The sequence below is a fragment of the Hippopotamus amphibius genome, chromosome 4 (genome assembly GCF_030028045.1).
Source record: "Hippopotamus amphibius kiboko isolate mHipAmp2 chromosome 4, mHipAmp2.hap2, whole genome shotgun sequence".
NCBI classification, from domain to species: Eukaryota; Metazoa; Chordata; class Mammalia; order Artiodactyla; family Hippopotamidae; genus Hippopotamus; species Hippopotamus amphibius.
In genome coordinates, this window is record NC_080189.1 from 68,854,144 (window position 1) to 68,867,235 (window position 13,092).

Sequence of the window (13,092 nt, forward strand, 5' to 3'; positions counted from 1 at the left end):
CTGATGGTTGACTTCTTAGGATTAAATAGATAGACCATATTCTATAATAAGAAAAGGAAAAGTTTGCTGAGTTAAAAGTTTACCTTGAAGCTTATAGCAGGAATTCACATTCTTTAAATAACACACATTTGATATGTATAAAGTTAAAAGTATGCCCACACATGACAAGGACTCAATAAATATTGGCTACTAGGATAATTAGCTATATATACACCATACATGTTATAAAAATGTATGATAGGATTAAAATAATCCTAGATATTGGGCATCAGCTGTAGATTCTCAAAATGAGTTCTATTATAAGTGTAGTGATAAATTAATGTAGAAAAGTTATGACTCTATCAGAAGTTGTGGTCTCATCGGTATTTTCACTATCTCTTATAGAATTTAAACTGCTAGCATCACCAAAATTGTTTTTAAAATTACTTGATGTATCATAATAAGAAATCTGAAGCAATTAAGGAACAATGTAGGATTTAGTTCAGCAGATCTTGAAGAAAAATGAAATGTTAGATGGAAACTTATCCTGAGGCTTTGTAATAGTAACACAGAAAATTAATGTTACAACACATTAATATACTTACTTGTTTTGCTGTTTTAAAAACTGACTGCAATTTTATTACTGTCATTCTAGACACAAGTCATGAGAAATACAAGGTTTTTAAATAAGGAGTACTTTCTTACTTATTTGTTTTCCAATGCCCTGAAACTCTTGGACTCCAAAGGAAAGCAAAATGAATGATCTATACCTAGTAATAAAAAACAAAACAGAACGAAACAAAACCCTCTCCATCTAATCTAACAGGGGCCATCCTAAGTTGCTTTTGAAGCCTCTGATGGGAAGGTGAGAAATTTAGCTGAATATAACGGAATACAAGTGAAAGTAAATATTTGATTTTGTAGATTCAGGAATTCTTAATTATTCCAACATGCTGATTTGTGACAATATAAGTGAGTATGTAGGAGACTAAACCTTAGACATAGTTGTGACAATCATTATGCTAAAGGAAATGTTTATGCGAGGGCAGAGGCCTGGAGAACGAAACACAGATTCAGCAACAGTTCATAAAGACCTGTGATTGTCTGAATATTGTGTCTCCAAATCCTAATCATCTAACTCCTTGTGCAACTCCTATGATGTAGTTTTCAACCTCTTATTCTATCTCAAATATGAACCCCTATTCCTCCATGCGTGTACACTCTCAAAGCCTTGCTAGCTAAAGGATTGCCATGAACGAGCATAGCCAGCATCTCCTGGAAGCTTGTTAAAAACACAGAAACTTGGACAGGCTTCAGACCTAGTGAACCCTGCTTTACTAAGATCCTCCCATGATCCATATGCACATTAAGTTTGAAAGGCTCTCTCCTAGAGGACAGAGATCAACTTGTATTTCCTTTTTAATTTCCACATTACAAAGACAAGACCACACCTAGTGGAGAAGTGGCTCTCAATGTATTATTTTGAAACTGATTTCAGTTCTATAAAGCTTATTATTAAGAAAATACCTGGAAATATTTGTTAGTACTCTCCTGAAAAAAAAAACCAAAAAACAACAACAAAAACAAAAAACCTACCATATTCTTGTTAATGCCTAAGCAAAAGAGAGAGAAAGAAAGAGAGAGAGAGCAAACAGTGCCGTAAGAAATGCCATTGGTTGAGAAGAAAGAAGAGAAATAATCAACTTTTCTCTTCTGAATGGCAACATAAAAATGCCATTCATCTGAAGTCCATTTCTGATGGCCATTTCTGTAAAATTAAGTGAATCGAGTTTGGGGCTTGGCCGTCAACCCCCCCACTTAGGTTTGCATCTGACAAACTGTACAGTTGGATGAATTATTTAAACCCTGGGAACCTGTTTCGTCCACCAAAATACTGAGGCTAAAAAGAACCACAACCTTATCAGTTTTTAGTAATAGTACATTAATTTTACTTTTTACTTCTCAATTATTACATTAAAATAGTCACATTAATAATGAATTAAATATTTGTGCTGTTAGCAATGCCCTGCATATAGTAAAAGCTCAATAAATGTCCATTTATTTTGTTACTTTAACTTTCTTAAAAACCTTCAAGAAGTAGATTTGAAAAGCAGACCCAACATGAACCTGTACTTTCCTCCCTTTCTGAATGCTGCAAACACAGTCCCCTGGACAGAGCTGTCATTGACTGACCTCTTCAGTTTTTCAAGTATTCTTATCTTTTTCTCATTTACTAGTCCCAACCCCCGGGAGTGTTTGTGGTGGTCTGCCGCTGACAGATCAGAGCTTCACAGACATTCTTCATTTCTCTAGTGCCAACCATTGAGACCAGTGAACAACCAATACCACATGTCTGACAGAAAACTGGTCCAGAGCAACAAGTCTTAGCAGGTGAGGTAATGTACAGACCTAACCAACCAGTAATAGCTCCTGACACCTCGGTCCAAGAAGAGGAGGGCAAAGGCCTCACCTTGAATTTCTAACCAGAGTCATGCAGGCTTGAAGCAAATATTTTTCTTACTCTGGGATCAGCCTTAATTATACATTTTACTATCACTCCCTCTGAATACATGAATATATTTCAGGTCTATTCTGAGAAAGTGTTTGTTTGCTAAAGAGCTATTTCTTTTAATTCTAGGTAACAGACATATTTAAACATTCTTACAATGAATTGTTTTCAAATGTATTTTGCCCAGTTTAATTCAAGTCTTTGAGTGCTAGAGTTATTTCCAAATTCTTTTACAGTTAAAATATACTTTTTCAGGTTAGTGTAATGTATTTCTGCCTTTCAACAACTGATTTTTCTTTCAAATATAAAATTTATAAAAGGATATAATCAATTCAGGAAGAATAAAACCAAGTACATTACCTGCACCTTGAAAGGTTCAAATGTATTAATGGGATATGTTAGACCATATACAACTTTTTCATTTTCTGCCTCAAAAGTTCCTGGAATATAAACAATAATGATATGATTCTTGACTTTCTGTGAATTAAGGAGCTAATTTAATTTTTTAAATGCTCATATGTTTTACTTACCAAAAATTCTATCCCATATAATAAGAGTTCCAGCAAAATTTTTGTCTATGCAATAACGGTTTCTGCCTATGACACAAAATATTTAAAAAATTTTTTAAGAAGGAAGTCATTTGAAACAATGATATTCCTAAAAATATCTTTGCACTGACAACACTGGACTTTATTCGCTAGTAAACTGAATATTTATTTTATTTATTTTCCAATTGATTTTATTAAAAAGAACAAAGATTTCCTTAAAACCTTATATATTTAGAATTATCCAGATTTTAAAAAAGCATCGTTCACAATTTTCCTGTTCTTTAAAAACCTGGGATAATTCTAAGTAATTCTTTTTTAGGACTATCAAATAATAATAATTAAAAATTAAATGCTCCTGAACAAAAGGCAATAGGAAATTAGATAAATATCAATAATATATGTATATTTGTATTTTTTAAAATTTTGATGTGATCTTTACACCTTTTCACTGCATCTTTTCCAGGAAGAAAATTTTCCACTTAGAGTAAGACTTTACTATTTTTTTCATCATAAAAGACATAAGTAAAAATTAAGTTACTTTTAATTATATTTATTGACTCATAACATATGATATTTTTCATGCCCCAAATACTTAAATAATAATTTAAATTTAAATAGTTGGACATAGTTTCTTAATTAAAAAAAGCTTAAGCAAACACAATCATATCTACATGATTGTAAATCAAAGGAAAAAGAATATTAATCCACCAAGCCACTACTCCAACAAATTCAACTGTCTCCACGTGTCCTCATTTTTTTACACATCTTCTGTACATACAAATGTACATGTGAAAGTAAAGGTACAAGGAAAAATCTCCCCTGGTGCAAAAGTAGAATGGGGCTGGCTACACAGATCCACCGCTCATTGCCACACGTGGGCTAAACAGTGGCTCCCAGTTGGGTGAGGGAGCACTTTGTGCCTCATGGCATGTGTGGCAATGTCTGGAGAATTGTTAGTAGTCACAACTGGGATGGGATATTATTAGCATCTAATATGGGGAAATCAATATCTTTTTTTTTAAGCTCTTTATTGGAATATCATTGCTTTACACTTTTGTACCAGCTTTTGAGGTACACCAAAGTGAATCAGCTGTATTTATACATATATCCCCATATCCCCTCCCTCCCATTTCTACCTCCCACCCTCCCTGTCCTGGCACTCTAAGGCATCACCCATCATCGAGTTGATCTCCCTTTGTTATACAGCAACTTCCCACTAGCTATCTATTTTACAATTGGTAGTGTATATAGGTCTATGCTACTCTCTCACTTCATCCCAGCTTCCCATTCACCCCCCGCCCCGCTAACCCCGTGTCCTCCAGTCCATTCTCTGCATCTGCATCCTTATTCTTGCCCTGTCACTGGGTTCATCAGTACCTTTTTTTTTTTTTAGATTCCGTATATATGAGTTAGCATACAGTATTACTTTTTCTCTCTCTGGCTTACTTCACTCTGTATGACAGACTCTAGATCTATCCACCTCATTACATACAGCTCCATTTCATTCCTTTTCATGGCTGAGTAATATTCCATTGTATATATGTGCACTGTTGGTGGGACTGTAAGTTGGTACAGCCACTATGGAAAACAGTTTGGAGGTTCCTTAAAAAACTAAAAATAGAACTACCATATGACCCAGTAATCCCACTCCTGGGCATATACCCTGGGCATATAATCCAAAAAGAAATAGTTTGGACATTTTCATTGCTTTGTAGTTCTCCATTACATGAATAATCTACAATGTATCTGTTCTATTGCTGATAAACATGTGAATTATATCTTTTTTTCCTAACACCTATTACAAATAATGCCAAAATGCACACTCTTATACACAAGTCTTTTGGTGCACAAATGTAAACATTTCTGTTATTTCTTCAGCTGGTATCTTTAAACCTTAGGCACTAGTCATATGGGATTTTTGTTGTTGTTGTTGTCAGGCCAAAGTGGTGTATGTTGAGTTTTTTCATAGAATTTAGGCAGGAAAGTAAAGTGTTGTTTATTAGGCTTTCCTTAAATACCAACTGTTTTTAAGACCAAGACCCTCTGACTGTACACAGAAGTGACCCTCAGCATTGGGTCAAGGAGCAGCCTTCAACAAGCTCCCTCACAATATGAACTGTGTACCCCCTCAGCTGGATAACTCTTTTTTCCACTACATCTGAGGAGAGCCAAGCAAAAAGGAAATTCAAAAGTCAGATATTGAAAGGATTTTTTGTTTTATTTTTTTCCTCCAGTCCTTGCTTTGGAGATGAGGTTTGTCCAGGTACAAAGGAAGAAATGCCTATTTCCATAGTGTGTGGTGACTAGGTTGGGTAATTGTGCTGAAATGATACAAAATAATAATATCATTTTTCAAGAACTGAGGAAAGAAAGAAAGATCAAATTTCCTCACCATGATGAACCCTATGATGGCTAGGTGTATTCAGAATCAGTTCCAAAGGACCAAGGTTATTGATGACCTGTTTAAAAGAAAAGGAACATAGTTATTATTAAATTATATATAATATTTAAGTAGTCACATTAAAAGCCCGCATGGATTAAGAAATATTGCAAGTTTCAGGGCTGGCATCAGAGTCAGAAGAAGTTCCTCTATCTTCTTGTGTTCGTATAAAGATAACAATAAGCTCATCACGATATTCTAAGAGACAATATAGTATAGTAGGGAGGTTAAGAGCTAGACTGCCTCAGTTCAGTTCCTGAATCCTCTATTTATTATTATGGGGCATTGAGGAAACTATTTAAGCTTTTTATAACTCAGTTTCCCGATCTTTAAAATGGAAATAATAATAGTATCTACATAATAATGTTCAGAGGATTACAAATGTTAGTATTTAGATGCTATTATGGTCAAGGCAAACTTCTTTCAGATTTCACGTCATTTTATGTTCTTCATTTAACAACTATGTCTTTGATGATTTATGTTAACAGAGCATAACTAGGTGAGTGAAAACCCAGTATTATATTCATTTTCTGGAGTTGCTTTCACCCAATAATCAGTCATGCAGCAAGTTCCTATTGCAGTTGCATTATGGTAATCCTTGCTTATTCAAATAGATTCCTAAATGTTCGCTTACTGTAGATGTCCCATCTTCCAGTCCATTTTTGAGGCACAATTCAAAGTCAAATACGTAAAGGGGCTTTTTTTGGAATTAAAGACCCTTTAAAATCTGGTCTATAATTGTCTAATGTTCTCTCTCAGCATTTTTCAGTAAGAATCCCCTATACCAGAGTCTGCACGTTCTAAGGAGTATAGAAACCAGGTAGGTTTCATAAAAAAGATCAGCAGGCCATTTGTAAGACATCCATTATGTTATATAATTAATATTGGACATTGTGGAAACTCTTTTAACCTCAGTTACATTATTCCTTCTTCCATCAACCATGGCAGAAAACAATCTTTTACTTTTCTTTAATCACAATCTAAATAAATCTCTTAGCGCCTACTTACAACAAAATCAGTACATTGTCATGATATTTTAAGAAGTTACTCACCTCTAAGCTTAACTTCCATTTAAAGGACATGTAAGGAATAAAGTAATATGTTAAATGCTGCTTAAGGAAAAAAAAGTAACTGAAATCGTAACATTGACATGAATTCAGCAACAAGTCAGTGGTAAGAGAAAAAAATAGGGAGCTGGGACTGCTTCAGATGAAAACATATTTAAGATACATAACAACTAAATGTATTGTGGGGATCTTGTTTAGATACTGATTTAAACAAACCAAATATAAAAGATATTTTATTGACAATGAGAGAAAACTGACTATAAACATGGTAGGACATGGTAAAAATACTGTTTTCTTAGGAGTTATAATGGCATATAGTTGTCATTGCATAAGAAAATGTAATTGTTCTTTAAGTGTTATGTAACTAAAGTATTCATGACATGAAATCTAGGTTTTGCTTCATAATATTTGGCAATGAAAAGGAAAAAGAATAACGAATGAAAATGAATCAAAATTATACTGATTTTATTGAAATACAGTTGATTTACAATGTTATATTAGTTTCAGGTGTACAGCAAAGTGATTCAGTTATACATATCTATCTATCTACCTACCTATCTTCTATTATTTTCCAGATTCCTTTCCATTATAGGTTATTACAAGATATCATAATGATTTTTTAAATTGAAGTGATGGAACTATGAACATTTATTCTATCATTCTATTTTTCTGAATGTTTTAAAATTTTTAAGAAAATTTTAAATAAATGTAATTACTACTCTAGTAATATACAGTAATGCTCAGTTAGCCAGTCGAAAATATTAATATTGATAGATCCCTACAGTCCCAAACATACTTCTATGTTGTAACTCTTTATATAGCAAGGTTTATTCATTTTTTGGCAGCCTCTGACACTGAAACATTCAATTTACAATGTTCTGCAAACGTGGACAGCCACAGTAGCTACACGGTCCTCAGCGTGCGGGGTCTTGAAGTTTATTGCAGTGGAAGCAGCATCAGTGTTGCCACATAAAAATGCTTCATCTCTCTGTAGGGCAGGAGCCACCAGCATCTCCTTATTAGACTCACTGCACACCTGAAAGAAACAGTCCTTGCTCCTAACCTGCTGCCCAGCTTTTAAGGGCTTCTTGGTTTCCATTTCAGAACAGACACGCAAAGGACACAAATGTTTGCAATGAGAGGATGTGTCATATTATGTGCTGTATTCCCTCTCTCTCTCTCTTTCTTCTTGTCTCTCTTTTCTAAGCTATAGTTCTACCACCATTTTTAAAGTTATCCATAAGAAATGTATTATGAGATCTAAACAACAGACTTTTTTGGTTGATTCATAAGACTTTTTGGTTGATTCACAGAACAGAACTCACTTATACCCAAAAAACTCTCTGTAATTTTTAATTTCAGGAGTTCAAAATACTGTGAATATATAGCCCTTATATCAGACCACAGTCCTATGAAATAAGACGTAAAAATATTATCCCACAAATGTACTATTAATGACCAGGAATTGGGAGGGGAGTAAGTAGACATAACCCTGAATTTTATTGGACTACATTGCTTTGTACTTGGTGGAAAAATATTTGTTGAGAAGAGGAATGGTGATGGATAGAGAACAAGAAAGTGGGGTTTCTCAGCAGTCAGGACATTGAAATCTGATGCTCCGCTCAGGCTTTGTATCTCTGGCAGAGAAGCAGATGGGAAAGGAGAAAACCATCTTATCCTTGTTTGTGTCTTTGGTGGCTAACATATGTTACAAAAACAGACAACAAAAACAGACAACAAAAGGGGGTGGAGGAGACTACACTAACCGGTTTCTGCTACCCAGATGCATTTCTGATCCCTAGTCCCGGCGTGTGTGCAGCCAAATTTAAAGCCACACAAATGGTGAGTGAATTCAGATGACTGGAGCCTTGGCTGAGGGCATTATTTTTTTAATGTCAAGCACTTTTCCTCAAAGAAAATCTTTTGCTTCTGCAGGCTAAAGCATGGTGATAGCAATATTGAAAGTTACTTTCTTTCTTTCTTTCTTTTTTTTTTTTTTTAGTACAATGCCAAGTATAACACAGGCAACCACAGTTAAATTTCCTGGTAGTGCCTATGAGTACCTTGGAGCTGGGGAAGACCACCTTGGTGTGGGAGATGATTCATCATTCAGACAGCCCAGTCAGAACCTCTCTTGTAGCGAACCCTTCTGATTCACAGTCATGGAGAAGTAATTAATAATTAATAAGGGCTGAGTGTAATGACTTAATTATCACCCACTTTTGCAATTCAGTCATTTAGAAATTCAGCCACATCTAGATTTGAATCCCTTCCTGAAAATGTTACTGTGAAAATTATGAGAGCAGTTCTCATTTTTAGAAGTTATTTGTCTTGTTTTGTTAGATTTAGATGAGTTAATTTAAATTATGAAATTTTAGAACATATAGAGGACTTAAAAATAATATAGTGCAATACTCTATTATAAAAAAGCATAAAACTGAAGTTCAGAGAAGTTAAATTACTAGTCCAAGTTTCAACTTCTTGGATGAAGCCCTAAAGTCTTCTCAGTTTCAACTCAGTAATCCTTCTATTTTTCTATAATGTTGCTTTTAAGAGATATAGCACTTTTTCCATCAAATAAAAGTAATCTAAATTTTTAGAACTTTAATGGGAAATGATAACTACATGCTTTTTGACTACATTTCAAAATAAAATCCAGGTATTTACAAAGATCCCAGGAATTTCAGCTTCTAAATTGTGTTCATGGTATTTTAGGCCCTTCTGGAGCTTCTCAGGTCTCTGAAGCAACGGTCTATGTCTTGTAGTCTGTCGTTTTCTGTCAGGGTTTTATAACCTGAGGGTCATGGATGCCTATAAAGGCCATTTATGGGCTTCAGAAGGCCAACAACACCCTGAAGTGTCATATCAAATTTTATGAGTATGTGACTGAGTATTTTTCTTGGGGGAAACTACCATTTTCACAGTATACTCAAAGTGATCCATAAGTCCCCGAGGTTAAAAATCTCTTTAGAGAGCTTTAGATTATTTCCTTCACCGTTCTTTTTTATGTTGTGTTTTTAGTTTCTGTATTATTAAAACTTGGGTGCTAATTTCCCACCCAGTCTTTGATGATAGTAACTTTAACATTTTTCCTGTCTATTTCTTTTTTTTTTTAAGAACTTTTATTGAGATACAGTTAACAGACAATAAACAGCATATATTTAGAGTGTACAATTTGGTATCCCAATCTCCCAATTCATTCCCCCCAACTCTCCCCGTGTTCCTGACTTGGTGTCTATATGTTTGTTCTCTACATCCATGTCTCTATTTCTGCCTTGCATTTCCTCTTTCACAGTTGTTAGCATTTGCCTTATGTATTGAGGGGCTCTTATATTGGTGCATATATATTTATAATTGTTATCTCTTCTGCTTGGATGGATCCCTTGATCTTTATGTAATGTCCTTTCTTGTCACTTGTAACATTTTTCATTTTAAAGTCTATTTTATCTGATATGAGTATTGCTACTCCAGCTTTCTTTTGATTTTCATTTGCATGGAATATCTTTTTCCATTCCCTCACTTTCCGTCTGTACGTGTCCCTAGGTCTGAAGTGGGTCTCTTGTAGACAGCATATATATGGGTCTTGTTTTTGTATCCATTCAGCCAGTCTGTGTCTTTTGGTTGGGGCATTTAGTCCATTTACATTCAAGGTAATTATCGATATGTGTGTTCCTATTACCATTTTCTTAATTGTTTTGTAGTTGTTTCTGTAGGTCCTTTTCTTCTCTTATGTTTCCCGCTTAGAGAAGTTCCTTTAGCATTTGTTGTAGGGCTGGTTTGGTGGTGCTGAATTCTCTTAGCTGTTGCTTATCTGTAAAGCTTTTGATTTCTTCATCCAATCTGAATGAGATCCTCACTGGGTAGAGTATTCTTGATTGTAGGTTCTTCCCTTTCATCACTTGAAATATATCATGCCACTCCCTTCGGGCTTGCAGAGTTTCTGCTGAGAAATCAGCTGTTAACCTGATGGGAGTTCCCTTGTATGTTATTTGTCGTTTTTCCCTTGTTGCTTTTAATAACTTTTCTCTGTCTTTAATTTTTGTCAGTTTGACTACTATATGTCTTGGCGTGTTTCTCCTTGGGTTTATCCTGCCTGGGACTCTCTTTGTTTCCTGGACTTGGGTAGCTATTTCCTTTCCAATGTTAAGGAAGTTTTCAACTATAATCTTTTCCAATATTTTCTCGGGTCCTTTCTCTCTCTCTTCTCCTTCTGGGGCCCTTATAATGCAAATGTTGGTGCATTTAACATTGTCCCAGAGGTATCTTAGGCTGTCTTCTTTTCATTCTGTTTTCTTTATTTTTTCTGCCTCAGTAATTATCACCATTCTGTCTTCCAGGTCGCTTATTCGCCCTTCTGCCTCAGTTAATCTGCTATTGGTTCCTTCCAGTGTATTTTTCATGTCAGTGATTGTGTTGCATATCTCTGTTTGTTTGCTCTTTAATTCTTATAGGTCTTTGGTAAACTTTTTGATCTTTGCATCCAGTCTTTTTTCAAAGTCCTGGATCATCTTCACCATCATTATTCTGAGTTCTTTTTCTGGAAGGGTGCCTATCTCCTCTTCATTTAGTTGTTTTTCTGGGTTTTTATCCTGTTCCTTCATCTGCTACAAAGTCCTCTGCTTTTTCATTTTCTCTATCTTTCTGTGGCTGTGGCTTTCAGTTCCACAAGATGAAACACTGCTGATACTGCTTGATCCTGCTGTCTGCCCTCTTGTGGAGGAAGCTACCTCCTGCCTATTTCTTGAAATCATTGTTTTCCAAAAAGATTGTTTCTTAAGCTGTTTTTACTTGTTTAATAATAAACTATTAAAAATAAATAAATAAATAATAAATAACAATTTTATAATTATAAGCTCCATCCAGTCTATTGATTAACCTTTATCCAGCAGAAGTGCTCGGGACTGGATTTGCTGGACTGGTTACAAACTCCTTATCTCTTTCTCTACAATTTATGGTGGATGTAGGGAAGAAGAGTTAAATGTAAAAGAGAACAGGAGCCATGAGTTTCATCACATCACTTAGTCATGTCATTTACTCTCATCAAAAATATAATGAACTCAAATGATTTTCATAATGACTAAATAAAGTTCCAAACATCTACAATTCAAAGCCATTCACCTTCTTCCTCAAGACTGATTCCAATACTCTCTTTTTTTCTGCCTCTAAGCCCTTTATTTCCCATCCTGATCTGTTGGAATCATGCTCTACCTCCAAGACCTAACTAAATCTGCCAAGCACTCTTCTGGATTTTTCTAAAGGGAATTTTGTTTTCCTTTCTCTGAATACATGTCAAGATACCACTCCTTTTTATGTCAGGCTGTCCTATGTCCTAGTTATTTGTGTTCATTTCCTATGCTATATTTGGAAGGTCTGTGAAGAAAGAACCCTTCGAGAAGGGTGAGGTGGGCCTCACCCTTCTTGAAGTTTCTCACAGCACATACAATACTGCCTTGCACATGGTGATTGCTCAGCAAAATTATATTGGGTAGATAAATCCACCTTACTGCCCTCCACACTTTAGAGTAGTGGTTCTTAAACAGGGGTGATTATGCTCCCAGGGGATGTGTGGCAATGTCTGGAGATATTTTTGGTTGTCTCAGCTTTGGAAAGTGCTATTGTATCTAGTGAGTAGTGGGTTTTAGTGATGTTAACCACCCCCCAGGGCAGAAGACAGTCCCTCAAAATAAGAGTTATCTGGTGCAAAATGTCCATAGTGCCAAGGCTGAGAAACTGCATCGTGGGTGCGAATGTCTTACTGTGCTTTAGGCTTGTATAGTTCACGAGGGAAGTGCTGTATAATTTCTGCCTTCCAACTGGGAAGTTGGAGGGGGGGTGCATTAGGGAATAAGCCTGGTAGTCACTGCCAAAGCTAGAGGCAAAACATGGGTCTGGAGTGTCCTTAGGGTTTAAAGCCAGGAAAGTGAGTCCAAACATAATGTTTGTTCTAGTGAGTTGAAAAAGTAAGATAACTAAAATAAAGGGGCTAATAACAACAACAAGAAAAAAAAAAAACACAGAAAATCACAGAAGCTAGATGAGGAAATAATTGAATTATGATACCCATTGGCAGTGGAATTTCTTGAATTATCTTTAAGCTCTCTTAGCACAGGTTTGTGTGGGCTTTGATTTCAATGAAAAGAATCAGAAATAGAAAATATAGTTTCCATGTCATCAAGTGCTTTCGAAATTTCTTTTGAGAAATTTCAAGAACCATCCTGGCCCCACCCACCCCCCAGTTACACTTTGAGTGAGCTGAATAACGTAGAGGTCTAAAAGAGTGACGACACTTTCAAAGTATGTAGGTTACCAGCCTGAAATAATTTTGCTTTGCTTGGTTATCAATTGATAAACTAAGTATATGTGGTAAGTCAAATATTTAAATGTCTGTTATGAACTGATTGCAATTAATTCTTGCCATGATATAGTTCTCAGAAGTTTTCTCACTGCCCTACATTTCATGAAAAACATACCTCAGTAGGTCTTTCCAATTGAAATTGAAAAAGCACTTAGAGTTCAACTCTAAAAGCATCAAAATAAATGTTCTAAGTT

At 35.2% G+C, this 13,092-nt stretch overlaps 1 protein-coding gene across 1 annotated transcript in view; it reads right to left on the bottom strand.

The window, feature by feature from the left end:
* The window catches only part of AGMO (alkylglycerol monooxygenase), a 310,308-nt gene that overhangs the window by 156,166 nt on the left and 141,050 nt on the right, over positions 1-13,092 (bottom strand). Inside the window, exons 6-8 of the mRNA XM_057733413.1 lie at positions 5,429-5,495; positions 3,019-3,084; positions 2,849-2,928 (exon numbers count right to left, since the gene is read on the bottom strand). Of these exons, the coding sequence (XP_057589396.1) occupies positions 2,849-2,928; positions 3,019-3,084; positions 5,429-5,495 (213 nt within the window). The remainder of the gene's footprint in view (positions 1-2,848; positions 2,929-3,018; positions 3,085-5,428; positions 5,496-13,092) is intronic.